We start from the raw sequence: 15,484 nt of genomic DNA on the forward strand, positions 1-15,484 counted from the left end.
ATATTTATCACACCTGATAAGATTTGACACTGAGGTTTTGGGAATTTATTGGTGTGATAATTATCACCTATTAATCTTTGTTGCAGGGATTCTGCGGAGGCGCAGAACTATGCTTGGGATCACAGAACCTTAGTAGGCAGAGACTGAGTCATCCTACCACCTTAGTAGGCATGTGCCCCAGACCTTCTAGCTACAGTGTCTCACTTGCCTTCCTACTTACTCACAGAGGAACAAGTGATTAGATAGCCCAGAACACAACACTCCCGATCCTCTTAGGAATCGGCTTTATAGGACACACCCTTTAGCTCTCAGACTCGTACTACTCCACAATAAGACCTGACAGAGACACAGGAAAAGTTTAGAATGTTTATTTTAACTACTGTGCTCTAGTATGCAGTATACGTGCCACAATAAGGAAGAAAATTACGAACACAAATACGGTCAGCATGGTAAGTAGTCCATAAATCATAAATGGGGCTGTCATAATATAAGACAGGGTAGCCTAAACCCCCCCTCCCCTTCTATAGAAGCAAAGTGATTATATATCAGAAGATCTCTGGTAGTTGGCAGCAGGCCCGGTACCTTAGCATACACAGATGAAAGTTCTTCACCTCAGGTGCTGCCACAATCTCTTCCCCGGAAAGATCCCTCTCCACGTGTGTGTTTATGGCAAAAGTACGTTTTCCCAAACAACAGCTGCATCTGCGTGTTTTGTCTAGGTGCTAGAGCCTGACCTGCACAAAATAACAAGGGGCATTGTTGTTCGACCTGGTCTACAGTTTTCAGACTAAATCCCAGGAAAGATCAGAATGCGGGTTCTGTGTGAAAGTACAGTGTGACACAAAGCAAAATACGTTTGTATAGTAACGTGCACAAAGCAGAGGGCTGTCTGCAATGTACTTATGCTAACATAGGGAAAACGACAATGGGCCAGCACTGGACATATGACATCTTTTGGGAGAATAACATGGATCTTTGTGATTACTGCAGCAAAATCGGCATGGACTGGTCTATAGAGGACCTTTTCCCTGTTAAATTTCAGTAGGTCACACCCACAGATGCAAACATTATTGCACCTGGTACGTCGCACCACTTATAATTGCAATTCCTGCACAAACGGGGCCACAATTTAACAGTTCACTTGTAATCAGGGCCATTACATTTTGCCTTTGTCAGAGCCTAATTATCCGGTAGTACAATGATAAAATAATGAACAATTTAAGTATGATAATTTGTCACCAACAAATTATGATGATAGAACTTTGAAAGCAAAGTAATGGAGGCAATGTTCGTATGTAAATTAATCACTTTCAAAATACATTAGGGTTACCATAAGCATTTAACTAAGACATACAGGGCATTGAAGTGTCCACCAAGGGTAATACCAGCCACCTTTTGCCTTTTGTTGAGAAACTTTCCTTACAATTTTTCTGAGTGATGCACTTTAAAGGTCTAAAACTGGCACGCATATGCCGGTGCCAAACCATATTTTAAGGGTAACCGCATAAAATAAATGTAGATACTCATCATTTGAACTATTGGTGGGTACCTTGAAAATCTGACTCAATTGTGGTGCTGCAGTTGAAAAGCACTATTCCATACTATCTTCAGCACTGATTATGTATATTTTCAGAAAGGTGACAACACAGCTCTAATTGATTCAGATAAGGTTTTTATTGTAATCCCAAAATAATGGGTATATCATCCATGACTAGGAGTATTATTTTGTTGACTGTACCCTTAGAAACGCCCAAAACTCGTCCAAACCAGATATTTTTCAATTTCCGTAATCATTAAAATGGTCAATATTTCAACAGCTCTAATTCTGGCTGTTCTATTCACAGCCTATGGCGCTATAGACCAAGAATAATCTTGTGCACCCTGGCATTTTTTTGCATAAACATGCAACTGTGCCACTTTATCACACTCCACTGTCCTGATGATGACCTAAGGACTATGGCCACAGAGTTGAAACATTGACAACCACTTCTAGGACCGAATATGATATATACTTAAATCATCCTTTCATAGATCAGCCATATATTCTGTTTAGTAGTATACTACTTTTGGGAAACTCGAAGACATTACTGCACCATACCTTGTGTGTGTCTTTCACTGTGCAGTCAGCATACAAGTTTATGCACCTCCCAACTGTACGTTTTAAGTGTCAATTCTTATGAGTCCTATCAAACATTTTCTTTTCAGGCATCTGATCCACTTTCGTTCTTTGGATGCATTTAGAACATTTCTGAACTTTTGAGTGCTATGGAATTGATTTAAGTAATTAAGTTTGAAATCACAATCTGGAAAATTACTTTTATTTAATTTCTAAGTGTATGGTGTATTATTCCTTTAGGAATACAATATGTATCTTAGTTATTCTCATATAGCCTACGAATAGTCTTTCATCAACACACACAGACTCAAAATTGTATCCGAGGCATTACAAAACACAAAGGTTTGCATGAACACATTAAAGTTTTGAGGATTCAAAGAATTAACTCTCTGTACAGGAGTGAGCAGTCATGACCCACATTCAATTACCTCGGCACAGGTGCCTTGTACTTGTTTTTCAGTCCTTATGATGTTAGTTATAACAAAGAAGGAGTCCACTCCCTGGAGGAAACACAAGAAAAGAGAGTGCAATGAAATGATGGCAAACACTTATTACCCTGTCAGGACAGTCTATTAAAATAGATTTTATATATGTTGATTGCAAATTGAACATTAGCATGCCACCCACACCCCAAAACTGAACATACCATGCAGGCACAATAACAATATATGGGATAAATAAATCCCCTAATGTACATTATAAGGATACTGCAGGTCACCAATGACACCGTAACCACAAAGAGGAACAAGGTTGATCTTCTTTATAAAGTCATGGACCCTCAAGGTGACTTTGAATAGCAGTTTGAACTATAGCATAGGTCATTTTAATCCTTGCATTACGTGATCACTCCATAATCTTTGCTCAAAACTTTTTCTAGCTTACTTCTTTCATAACATAATTCAACAGAGCCAATTTAGTTTCAGCTACAGAGAATAAAAGTGGCATGTGTCATGTGAAAATAAGCACATCAGTAGCAACATATACATGTATGCAAAATAGGGACCTATTTAAGGTCTGCATGTACTGCAAAATGCTATTCACAAACCTAGGTGCAGTGGCCTCCACCTCCGCCTAACCTTTCTTTTATGTACAAAGATATCTGCCCAATTGTGGCGATGTCTTCACACACAGGTATACAATTACGTAGTAAATGAGGGAGGGGCTGGGAGAGTGGCTGAGAAATGGTAGTATTTAGGGTTAAAGGGGAGGGAATGTTTTGGGATGGGGTGGTAGGGAGTAAGGAGGGGTTAAGGGAATCACAGGGATGGGTTTAGAGAGGGACTTGCAACCACCCACAAAAGAGTAAGCCTCTTCCTATTCTCAAATTGCAGTTCTAAAGTTAATACACCCAAAAAGGACCCAAAACAGTTGTAAATGTACTCCATCTGAAACCCAGAGTAAGTCTAGCACGACTCATGGCCACTCACAGGTTCTGCAACACCCTACGGTAGAAAATTATAGGGGAAGAGACCTTAGATAAAACCCAATAGGAAACAATGTTCAAATAAATGTAAAAACATGAATATATATATAACATTATTTTACTGTTCTAAAAATAAATATATATTAGAAATAAATATTTTATTTTTAATTTAGTACATAATATATAAACATTTTACTTCACCTGGGTGCAGTTAAAAATTTTTTTTTTAAAGTTTAATTTACTTTGATTACCAAAAATTTAATTTAAAATGACGTTAATAGTGTAGTACCATTTAAAAAAATAATTATCTAGATGTAATATACGTATATAAAAATGATTTAACATTATAATTTAACATATGAATATATTAATTTGTTTTTAAACTTTAATACACTTTTCTTACCTTCCCTATACTTTATCACAAGGTAATCTCCACCCTTCTTGTAAAGTTCTCCGCCAAGCACACAGAATGTCAAATATGGTTACAAAGTCGTTGTTAGTAGTAACTTTATGGTCATATTTGATGTTTTTACTGACTCCACCCCCGAATTTCAGAGTATGGGTTCCCGTAAGTCTACACTTTTGACCAACTGTGCACTCGTGAATGATGAATAGCCAAAAGTAGTAAAGTTACTCAAGAGTGTAAGAGTATCTTTACATGTGAAGATTTACTCATGTGCAAAGTTACCCTTGTGAATAGCCCACAGATAGTTTAAGCAGTTTAATGCAAGTCACTTTCACAGATAGATTCAGACTTTCTTGTATGGGATCCCAGTAGTGCAATAACCAGGCATGCGTCCACACATTTGACCATAATGGCTTAAAACGGTGAATTATCAGGGAAAAAAGGCTTACATGAGAGTGCTGAAAAGGAACCTTTCACTTTCGTTGGTTAAACATTTGCAATTGTGTCCCATGACATGCCCTTCACACGGTCTACTGATTTTAGCAGAGGCATTGTGATGTCATAACTGAACCATAATTAGATATCATACTAGAGTAGTAATGATATTTCTTAATTACAGCTGAGAAGTGATGTCACAAATAGACTGCAATAAGAACATTGGAGACAGGTTTAACACGGTTATTGCAAGATTCCATGCATTATCATCACCATAATAATGGACATCATAAACAAAACCTCAGAGCAGTATATGGGCCTCCTTGGTACTACAATGTCAGTTCTTGTCCTTTTACCCTAGCTCTTAGAATTAGATGATGGTGATATTGGCTGGAATTGAGAGCAAAAACTAACTTGGAACATGAAAGAACATTCTTTAGAATGGGAAGGCAGGTGGGTCAATGAGGAATCTGCAGGTAGATAGAATGTCCGCCAGAAACAATATTACTGAAGGTGAATAACTTACTCATCTAAAGAGTGCATCTACCCGCAGATTCCTCACCTCTTGTCTTGATAGCAAAGTAATGACCCCAGGTGGAGGGATAAGGCACAAGAACAATGTCATGCAGGCAATCATCTCTGCTTGACCAAGCTGAGAATAGAACCCAGCCACAAGGGATAGAATAAATCTTGCACCGCCATCCAGTGTCCGCTCATGCTGATAACAGGCAGATTGAAACTCCACAAGCAAAGCCATGTCTGGCATAAGAGTGGAGAAATGCAACAGCCCTACCCCTCCAACCAACCATTAAGCTCCAATTTCGGCATAAAAAGGCGAACCACTCAAGAAGCAGAAACATTGCCAACATTGCTGAAACAAACGTAGCTGGCCAAAAATAGGTAGAACAGCAACCAGGTGACCGACAGAGGAAACGCACCAGAACTTACCCCTTCCCATATATGCAGCTCCAAAAACTCTTTCTACCTAAAAAGACAACATCCTAGGCACCAAAATACCTACTTGTTCTCACAACCAGGCCCATGAAGATTGACCATTGGAGGTAAAAGAGTTCAGCAGAGGAATGCAGAAATAATTAAACAGAAGGAAATATATTGCACTACCATGGTGCGCGCTCTGCCCAAAACAACTTCTCCAGTCCAGACACGAATAGTATTAAAACTGCAGAAGAGACGAGGACCACTCAACCACAACTGCTGATCTCATCAACCAAAGATAACCTAGTTGGTGTCAGAAAGCACTAACCTTATAGACCTGATTCCATGGGAGCGATGTATGCTTCTACACCTAACCAAATAAACAACCAATACCATCTCAACACAAATGACATATGCTAGATGACAGCTGACCTGGGGAAAGGGATCTTGGATAAGAGAGAGAAAACATACACAGGAGATTACTGCTGTGACTCATCAGTTTTGCTGGGCATGGACTTCAACAGGTCCTACAATTAAACTGCATCTAATTGTAGGTGTGAGTATTCCCTCTTAAAAAAACAAAGGTTAAAGTAAAGTTATAATAAGGTGTTGATAAAAGGTAAAAACAAAAAACATCTGAGATTAACCAGTTATAGTCTACTGACCTAACTATAACTTGCATCTCTGTTCTGCACTGCTTATGGCCTCACATATTACATAACACATGCCATGTTAAATGACAAAATGTAAGCTTTCAGAGTTGAGTTCCAAATTTGGTATGAATCCATTCGCGCCAGAAGTTCCCTATGAGAATGAAAATGGGAAATCAATGTTTTGGACCCCCTTTTTCTTGGCACTGCTTGACGGGTCGGAGCAAAACATTGCAGGAAGGAGCAGAAGTGAATATACTTTTTTTTGGGAACGTTTTGTGAAGATTTGTCAAACAGCACCAAAGGTAGTAGCGAAACAAAAACCCTATTTATATGAAAACGCTGCCCTAGCTATAACTACGATGTGGCAATTTCCAGTGTATGGATGTATATATCTGTGTGTGTGCGCGTGTGTACATATATCTATATCTAGATAGATAGATAGATAGATAGATAGATAGATAGATAGATAGATAGATTTTTTTTTTGTTTATTTGAACAAGTTTGGGTGCTTTTATTGCACAAAATGCTGCGGTCTAACACATATTTCAAAGTGAACAGTAAAATGTGGGAGCTATTTCAAGGTTTCCTGTGAAATAGGATTTCATCATCATCATAATGACAGCTGCCACACTGCTCCGCAGAGCTTAAACACTGTCTCGGCTACTAAGTTATGCAGCATGGAGGACCGAATTATGCTGCAAGATTTTCTTAATGAACGGGACAAAATAATGCAAATTATATTGCACATTCTCTGGCAGTATTATTCTTATATATTTTAGACAGAAACATATTTTGCGAAATTTGCAAATTTTGTTATTTATGCAGCAAATTATTTGGCAAATGCAGTAAATCCATAATTATGTGGTGAAAGCTGCAGCCACAGAACCACAAAGTTTTGTCAGTAATTTATTCATGAAATGTAAACCTAAACCTTCTAATAGTAATCAGTGCCTATTGTGAGCTGCAATTTGAAGAAAACAGCTTTCAAGATCATTACCCATTAATCACAAGTCAGTAACTGGATCACTCTTACAGCCTGTGCTGGGACACTAAATGAGCAGCTGTTGCGCTTTATAAAACCATCAAATAGAAAGAATGTAGCTCCATCTACACTTGTACTGAAGACAGGGTTCTATTTGCACACACTGTTAAGTTAGCATAAGCGTATTATAAGTTTAAACGCCATTTAGCCCCTTGGCCGCTTTTGCACACAACACTATGTGTATCTGCTATTGTAAGTTAAACTGCTTGCTTTTCTTCACTAGTATGCAAGAATATACAATTGCACGGCGCATGTAACATCCAAGACCCGAAATTAGCTTGCATTGTAAAGGGAAATCCAGTGCCAGCTATTACACCCACTTTCACATTACTAGCTAGCTGGGTAGTTATTTGCTTTTAAATATTGAAGCATGTTGCGGGATGCTAGCGGGGATTCCGTACATTGTAACTGTTTCCCAGCGTGTAGTTTGCTGTAAAAATTTGCTTTTCCCGCCCCCGCATGGGAGACTCGATATATCCATCTGGCCTTCCATACCGACCTTGAAAGCAGAGTTCAACAAGATGAGCAGAATAAGGGCTCTATTGTCCCAAAAAGAAGTCGCCCTTACTTCTTCTCTTGAAACTTTTCTTCTTCACGTAGACAACACCCGCACCAAGGTGCATTCGCTTTTGAATACTGATCTCCCACTTCATTTAGGCGCTCTAATTCACACTATATCAAATGCCTCATCAGAAACTGGCTTGGCTCATTTTTTCAAAATTGTGGGCTCCGGCCTTGTGACCTCGTTCCAAACAACATTTGGTGTGATACCGGCATTTTTTCATTCTATTTTTTCCAGCATCTTTGGCGGGTTACCATTAATTCTCGTCTTTGCTGCCGGTGTGCTGCTGTTGATTTGTTTGCTGCGAAATGGCTGCACAATCTGTGTCACAAGACAGCCTACCCCGGCTGGTCCAGTTTCGCAACCGGAGGCTTGAATACTATGGAACGATACCTCTGGCCACATTGAGTGTAGCCTATCGATTATCCTTCCGGTTCTCATACTTTACTTGCGTGCAACTTGTTTTCCATTGCCTGGTTTGTTCCTTTGAGTGGGCTTTAGATTTGTGCCTCTCCAATATGGTGTCTCCTGCCCCGGATTATGATCAACTGATGTGTCCCTTAGTGGCTCATGAGTTGGACTGTTCTGGTATCAGGATTGTGGCCTGCACGGCTGCGCATGGAGTTCTAGGGCATTGAAATATATGTGCAGTGGCACATGACTTCCTGGCACAAAGTTACCTCAAAGAACACGCAAGTTGTCCTCTGCTGGTGCAAGAGGCTCTGGCTATCGAAGAGCATGTATGTTCATTTCCTTCAATGGCGGCTGGTGACATCTGTAAGTGGTGAGGCGTAAAAGTAGAGGGCGGCACACTGTGGTGGCCGAGCATAACGTATCAAGGGGGGTTCGAGAAAACCAGGCACAGAGGCACTTCTGCTTTCTCGCAATGCGAGAAGGCAGAAACATAAATGGTAGTTTTTACCATTTAAGTTTCTGCCTTCTCACAGTGTGAGAAAGCAGTGGGGCGACGCCCCCACTCCCCAATGGGAGAACCGCCACTGATTTCCTTTATTAAATTGGATGGCTGAATCCTTTGCTGACGATTATAATGACTTCCTCTTGGAAGCTGTAGCAACATACTGTGCCTACATGCTGATGGATTGAATTGGCTCATGTCCATCTTCGAAGCCTACGATTTCTTTCCTCCTTCAATGATGGGCGTTGTATCGCCCGTATGTGTCTGTTTTATTTTTACCTCACAACTCCGAACTTATCACTTCCAATTTTCCGGTTTTGGCAAATTATGAACTTGGTTCTGATTCACTCAAACTTGAACTCTGCGTTCCTAAATTGCTTCCCTTTTGTTCGTGGTCCGATCAGGGGAGGGTATAGTGAAAACAGGGTTCTGTTTGCACACACTGTTATGTTAGCATAAGCGTATTAGAAGTTTAAACGCCATTTTGCCCCTTAGCCGCTTTTGCACACGACACTACGTGTATCTGTTATTGTAAGTTAAACTGCTTGCTTTACTTCACATGAGAGCGATCTGTTTTTCACATCCCTAGACTTACACTGCGACCTTAGTCTGTACACTGTGTGCAGAAGTCTTCAAGGTCAAATAACAATAACACACAGCTGCAAATATCTGAAACTCGGATGCCTTTAATATTGCACTGCATGCATGATGCTGGCACTTGGAGAAAACCTTTCCATCTATAGAGAGCGTTGCTGATCCTGTGATGTGATTCACCAAAGCTGATCTTGGGGGTATGGGGTTCCCCATTCAAACCTAGAGACCTTCTACTATTATAAAACTAGCTTCTAGCCAGGGTAGGGTGGTACACAAGGCGCTATAAGACCTGTTTCCACTATCATTATAACATGATTTCTCCCTTTGTGTTTTATGGAATCGTAACAATGCTGTTTGTTTTATTTCTAATCATTTGCTTGCTTATGTTAGCCAAAATACTGCATCTTAGAGCACATAGTTAAAAATAAACATTTTAAACTTTTCCGTGTCTCTGATTACTCATGTCGTGGACTGGTATGAGAATAAAAACGAAAGAGTGTTCTTGATTCCCACTATTACTGAGAGTACCCTAAGCCGCTTGTTCTGGGTTGTCTAATCATTGGTAGCTTCGCTGTAGTACGGAGAACGAATGAGACACTGATGCTAGTGGGATAGGGGTTCTGGGTACTGAGGTGAGTTAGTTGGTACACCACAATTCACTGAGGTCCTGGTTTCCTGTGCATAGTTCTGTGCATGAGCAGAATCCCCGCAACACACTAAGAAAATAATCTAGGCAAAATTATTGGCTTGGCAACTTTGTGCATATTTTTTTAAAACTGTGCCAACTTCGCAAACCCTTGTTTGTTTTGTAGGCCGCTGCGTTCACCCCAAAGGGGAATGCTGGTGCTATGAAACAAACTCAGACCTTGAAAGACACTACAACCAAGATCAAACCTTAAAAGAACAGCTACAGAAAGAACGCCTAAACATGTTTTCAGCTCCTTCTTAAATTTACTGAGGTCTGCAATGTGCCTAAGACGCAAGGGCAAGTATATTTCCCACTGAAATGGGAAAATTCCTTCATCTAAAAGTGTGGCTTGGGGTGATTTGTTCTGTGACCTTAATTATCTTGCTGACTGCCAAAGACTGACTCATGAGCACAAAACATAGCCTGTTGGGAAGATAATGGCACTGTGCCCCAGACCATAGATTTAAAGAGGATGCAATCTTCAAAAGGACCAATGTAAGGAGGCCAGTGCAGGAGTCATATGGTCTGCCATCTTCACTCTAAGCACCAATTAAGCCGCATCATTTTTTAATGAGTTTGAAGCTTGTGAGTATAACTGGCGAGTTTAAATGTTTTTTTGGATTTCTACGTTTTTTTAACATAAATTCAAATGTTACTAATTTCCTCAAGTATAACTCAACATAAGTATCAAAAAACTGTTTTACGAGTCCTTAATAGCGAATTTTAGTGAATCGCTATTAAAGACTCGCAAAATGCAATCTATGTAGGTTTCGCAATAATAATTGCGATTCTTTCATATTCCTTAATTGCGAATCGCAAATTGCGATTCACAATTAAGGAATACCTTCCTGTTCATTCCTAGGGCCTAGACGCCCATAGGAATGAATGGGAAGACATTCGCAATTTGCGAGTACCCATTAGGTGCTCGCAAATTGCGAATGCAATTTCAAGGGTGCAAGGGTGTCAAAAGGATATGCATGTGTGCACATGTGGCGCACATACATGCCCTAATGGCATGTAAGTGCGCCACATGGCACTTTGAAAAATGCTAAAAAGCGCATTGTTCTAGGAAATCTCAAATTACCACCAACTCGAAGTTGGTGATAATTTGCGATTCCTTAAGGGCAAATTGCTAATTTTGGGTGCTTCCTGAATAGCATCTAAGGAATCGTAATTTGCAATTCCTTAAATGCATTTGCAAAATAGGGAACCGCAAATTTTGAGATTCCCTATTTTGCGATGGTCTTTTGGGATGATACAGCCCAAAAGGCTTTTTCCCGCTTGCAAACGGGCCGATTGTGAGAATCGGCCCGTTTGCGATTGGGAATAAGGCTTGATACATATGCCCCTCAGTGAATTTCTATGTTTTTTAAATGGAAAGTAATATCTTGTTGAAGTTAAATCTTGTGAGTTAAATACTCCAGGAGACCAAGGTAGATTGAATTACAATAATCAAGACACAATGAAACAAATTACATTAATAATCTGGATCCTGTGAGAAAATGTAAAAAGATATAAGATGCGCTTCAAAGACGGTAATTGAAAATAGCAGCTTTTTTCACTCCGTTGACTTGATCCACTAGAGAAAGGGTTGAGACGATTTTTATGCGCAAGTGTTCTATGCAAGCGGACAATACTGCTTTTGGACCCAAGAAGGGTAGCCAGAAAGAATCGAAGTAAAGAGAGGGACGAGCTGGACAAAGTATCTCAGTGTTGTCCCTGTTCAGCATGAGATGATCAACACGCATCCCTCCTTCGATCCCGGATAGGCAATAATAGCATGCAGACTGTGCAGCTTCTGCAAGGAATGAAAACAAATGTTTAAAAAGGGCCCCAGTGTTGCAGCACAAACCTTCCCACTTTGTGTAGGGCTGGGAGCAGCAGGTGCTTACCTTTTTCCCCCTTGTGGGCCATGCTCTGTCTGCTTTCCTTGTGCCAGATCCCCCAGGCCAGTACATGCAGCAGAGAAGAAAGGGATAGACACAGTACTGTGAAGGCTACTGTATTCCTCGCTGTCACTCAGGTCACAGCAGGAAGCACAATTACCTATAGCCTGATGGCTCTCCTATCGCCCATCTTTGCTGTCTCTCTAAGGGAAGGGGCAATGGTGTTCATTTTGCACCTTGTATTAAGTCTACCCTTTTATTTCCCTTTATTTTCTTGCACATGCAAGGGACAGAGCTTCCCCCCTTAAAGGTGTGGATGGTAATGCCATCTCCGCATCTCAGCAAACTTGAACTAATCCAAACAAAAAGAGGGTGGGAGCTTGATTCCAGTGGCATGGAGAGCACAGGACCCACGTCTGAGCATACCCGTCCCACTCGGAGTGACAAATGCAAAAACAACAGTTGATTGACAGAATGCAGAACAATGTCATACATTCATCCCAGTACAGAGATCTGGGCCTAAATCCATCGTTTTTTTGCTTACCATGCCATTCCAGTTAGAACCCAGCCATATGCAAATCAGTCTTGACCCTGTGCCTCATGGGAACAGTTCAGCCCGAACTGCCAAGCCAGGTCCTCCCTGGACTGGAACCAAGCATCCTAGGACCGGTTTCGGGGTTTCACCCCTCTTCAGCCAGGATAGCTTGATTCCAGTGGCATGGAGAGCACGGGACTCACGTCTTTATATTCAGCACAATGAGCGGGTGACCCACTTCCAAGGTGTCTGCAGTTAGATCATTCAACACCGCTTCCGGTGAATAAGAATTTGTCATCTACAGAACTGAACAAAAGGTGGAATTGTAAACTAGGTCTTCTGAAGAACTGACAATATTCAATTTTATCACACAAGACCATAACCATAAATCCTATTTTAGGTGTATTAACAACTTAGAGCAGTGGTCCGTAACCTGTGGTCCGGTGACCCCTAGGAGTCCGAGAAGCCTATTGAGCAGGTCCGCTATTGCTTACAAAATAAAATAATATTAGCATATTGATAAAGTGTATATAAATAAAGAAGCAGAATGCAAAATAGAACATTTTAAAATGTTCTGTAAATGTGAAGGAATTTGAATTCGGAGACTGAAAACTAAATTAGTATCCTAAGATTCATTCATGGGAGCACTGCAAGTGCATCAAACAAAATATAGTATGGATGATAAGTGGCCTTAATTGACTTTAGAAATGCTCCATCCTTCCCAATAAAATTAAACTTTTGAATTTTTTGTATGTGTTTGTGAATTACATTTTTTTTTTTTTTAAATCATAATTTGTGTTTTTGTTTGATTAATGCTGGTTTCTGTGTTTTTTGTATATTGTTTGCAGTTCACATTATCGAATATGCTTAACCTGGGGTCCTGGCTTCTAGTAATGACTCAGGGGGGGGTCCCTAGATTCTAATAATGATTCAGTGCCCCCCCCTCCCCCCATCAGTCCAGTAATGATTACGAGGGGCTCCACAGAAGTCAAAAGGCTAAGAACCACTGGCCTAGACACTACAAAGAATTGTGTCTTCTACAGATGAGAAATGATAGGCGTGGTTGATTCCTTTCCAACCCTGACAGATAAGTGCGCTGACCAAAATAATAGGCTAGAGGAGTCACAAAACTTGACCTGGAAGTGTCAGGTCACATAATATAAACCTGGGTGAGTTTTAAAAATGTTAGGCCCCAATCACAAACCCTTTTCCCTGTCCGTCAGAATTTCACATGTTAAAAGTTGTAAATTTGCCATTCAATACCTGGACATCATTGACAGAGCAAGAGCTAGCTTAGCTTTACATGCAGGGCAGCTTCCTACATATGCAGAAGTATAAAAAAATGAGTAGATGTTGGTGTTTCAAGTGGAAATTTAGAGCAGAGTTTACAGAATTACATTAGTAAGGAAATTAACTCCTATACAGTGTAACATTGCCAATATGTACCAAAATTAATTTCCTATGCTTATCTACACTTCACGTCCAAAATCTCTGCAATGTAGACCCTGCAAAGGAAATGGTAATGAAAACAGGTGCTGCCTTGTGTGATATTATCCTGGGAAGAACTGTGATCATGTCTTGGCATGTCATAGGTGCATACTGTGCCCAGGCCATCAAACAGAGGTCAGTCTTTCATAGGATGAGAATCTGTTTCAAAGTTTACAAATATGTCCTGTAAATAACTTGGATGGGAAGAATCAAATGTGTAAAAATTAGTTTTCTCCCTCGGCTGATATAGCGCATACAGACTGTGTCCATGAAATTCCCCATGATCCAATAGATCACATTTTAAGAAAATCTGCTATCTTTTGTTTGGAAGGGAAGAACCTCGATGGTAACTGTGTGAAATTGAGTTGTTGGTTGACTGGGGTGTGAGCCCTGGTCAAACAACAGCCACATCCCTTGCCGGTGAACCACAAAAAGTCACTAAATTAACCTCTGCTTAATCCTAGGTAGCTTGACACAAAAACCAGTCAGGTTTAATTTAGAGGCAATGTGTAAAGCATTTATGTAGGACTGAACAGTGATAACGTGAAAACACAATAAAGAAAAATCTCAAACCAATTTAGACAAATAGAGTAAACTGTAATAAATCATTTGACACCAAAATGACAAAAATCTTACCAGTAGAACCAGAGTTATGAGTTTTTAAAGTGTAAGATTCAAAATATCGCTTAAATGTCAAAGAGGCAACCATGCACATATAGTTGCGCGAGACTCGGACAAAGTCAAAAGTTAAGGCCAACCACGATGGCCCACAGTTCGGATACATGAAGTGGATTGAACCTGGTCACTGCTTACTTTCGGACTTGTAAACATTTCTGAAGAAAAGTGTCTGAGAAGGTAAAATTCAGTGGGGCAAGGCTGCAGGCGGTTTCGGAGGAAGGATTGTCATCATCGGATAACCTTGGGTTGAAGTCGTGGTGAAGAGCTTTACATTCGGGCTAGTCGCTGAAATGGAAATTGAAAAACTCAAGCGGGACGAGGCAGAAGGTTGTAGCTGAAGACATTTCCATGAAGTTGGCTACCACTTTAGCAAAGGACCGCTGAAACCGATTTGCTGCTGCGGAGAAAAACATAACAAGTGAAGCTGCAAAGTTAATCCGACCAGCGATGCATCTCGAGCGGTTAGGCAAGCAGGTTGTTCTTGGTCTCCTCCTTATTCTCAGAGAACTTTTGGCCAAGTTTTGTCTAAGTCCTCAGTTTTGGAAAATGGCCATCTGTGGACCTTTAGCACCACAACCATGGTCCAGGATTGGTGGCAGACCTCTTGGGGGTTCCGGACTCACTCAGGCTGGGTCCATTTGTGGGTTCGAGATGGTGGGAGCCTGTAATGTCCCTGTGGCTCTGAGCAGTAGGCCAGCTAACTAACCCTTGGAGTCAATTCTGGTAGTCTTGGATGCAGGAGTAGATGTAGGGTTCAACAGCTGTACTGGCCTCTGGGGGTTCAAGGCAGGTTCCAGGCAGCAAAGTGGTCCTTCCAGGTACAGCAGCAGTCTGGCAGAGTGCACAGCAGGTCACACCAGCAGAAGGCAGTCCTCCGAGAGTGCTTCCACAGGTCCAGTAGTGAATAAAAACGAAAGAGTGTTCTTGATTCCCACTATTACTGAGAGTACCCTAAGTCGCTTGCTCTGGGTTGTCTAATCAATATATATATATATTAATACCCTAGTGCCCTTCTTATGGGGTGTGAGAAGCTTCAGGAATGGTTCTTTGAAGGACATAGGCTTCCCTGCCTCGAGTCCAAGCTGGCTGCAGCGCCAATACAGGGTCGGTAGGCCCTTTGTGTGAA

The 15,484-nt window shown here is 40.8% G+C and overlaps 1 protein-coding gene across 3 annotated transcripts in view; it reads right to left on the reverse strand.

The window, feature by feature from the left end:
- LOC146783837 (P2X purinoceptor 7-like) overlaps positions 1 to 15,484 on the reverse strand; it is a 580,759-nt gene that overhangs the window by 333,248 nt on the left and 232,027 nt on the right. For all 3 annotated transcript variants that reach the window (XM_085635364.1, XM_085635362.1, XM_085635363.1), the window contains one exon: positions 2,545 to 2,616. In XM_085635364.1, coding sequence (XP_085491490.1) covers positions 2,545 to 2,616 — 72 coding nt within the window. The remainder of the gene's footprint in view (positions 1 to 2,544; positions 2,617 to 15,484) is intronic.

Source organism: Triturus cristatus, chromosome 11 (genome assembly GCF_964204655.1).
Source record: "Triturus cristatus chromosome 11, aTriCri1.1, whole genome shotgun sequence".
Taxonomy (NCBI): Eukaryota; Metazoa; Chordata; class Amphibia; order Caudata; family Salamandridae; genus Triturus; species Triturus cristatus.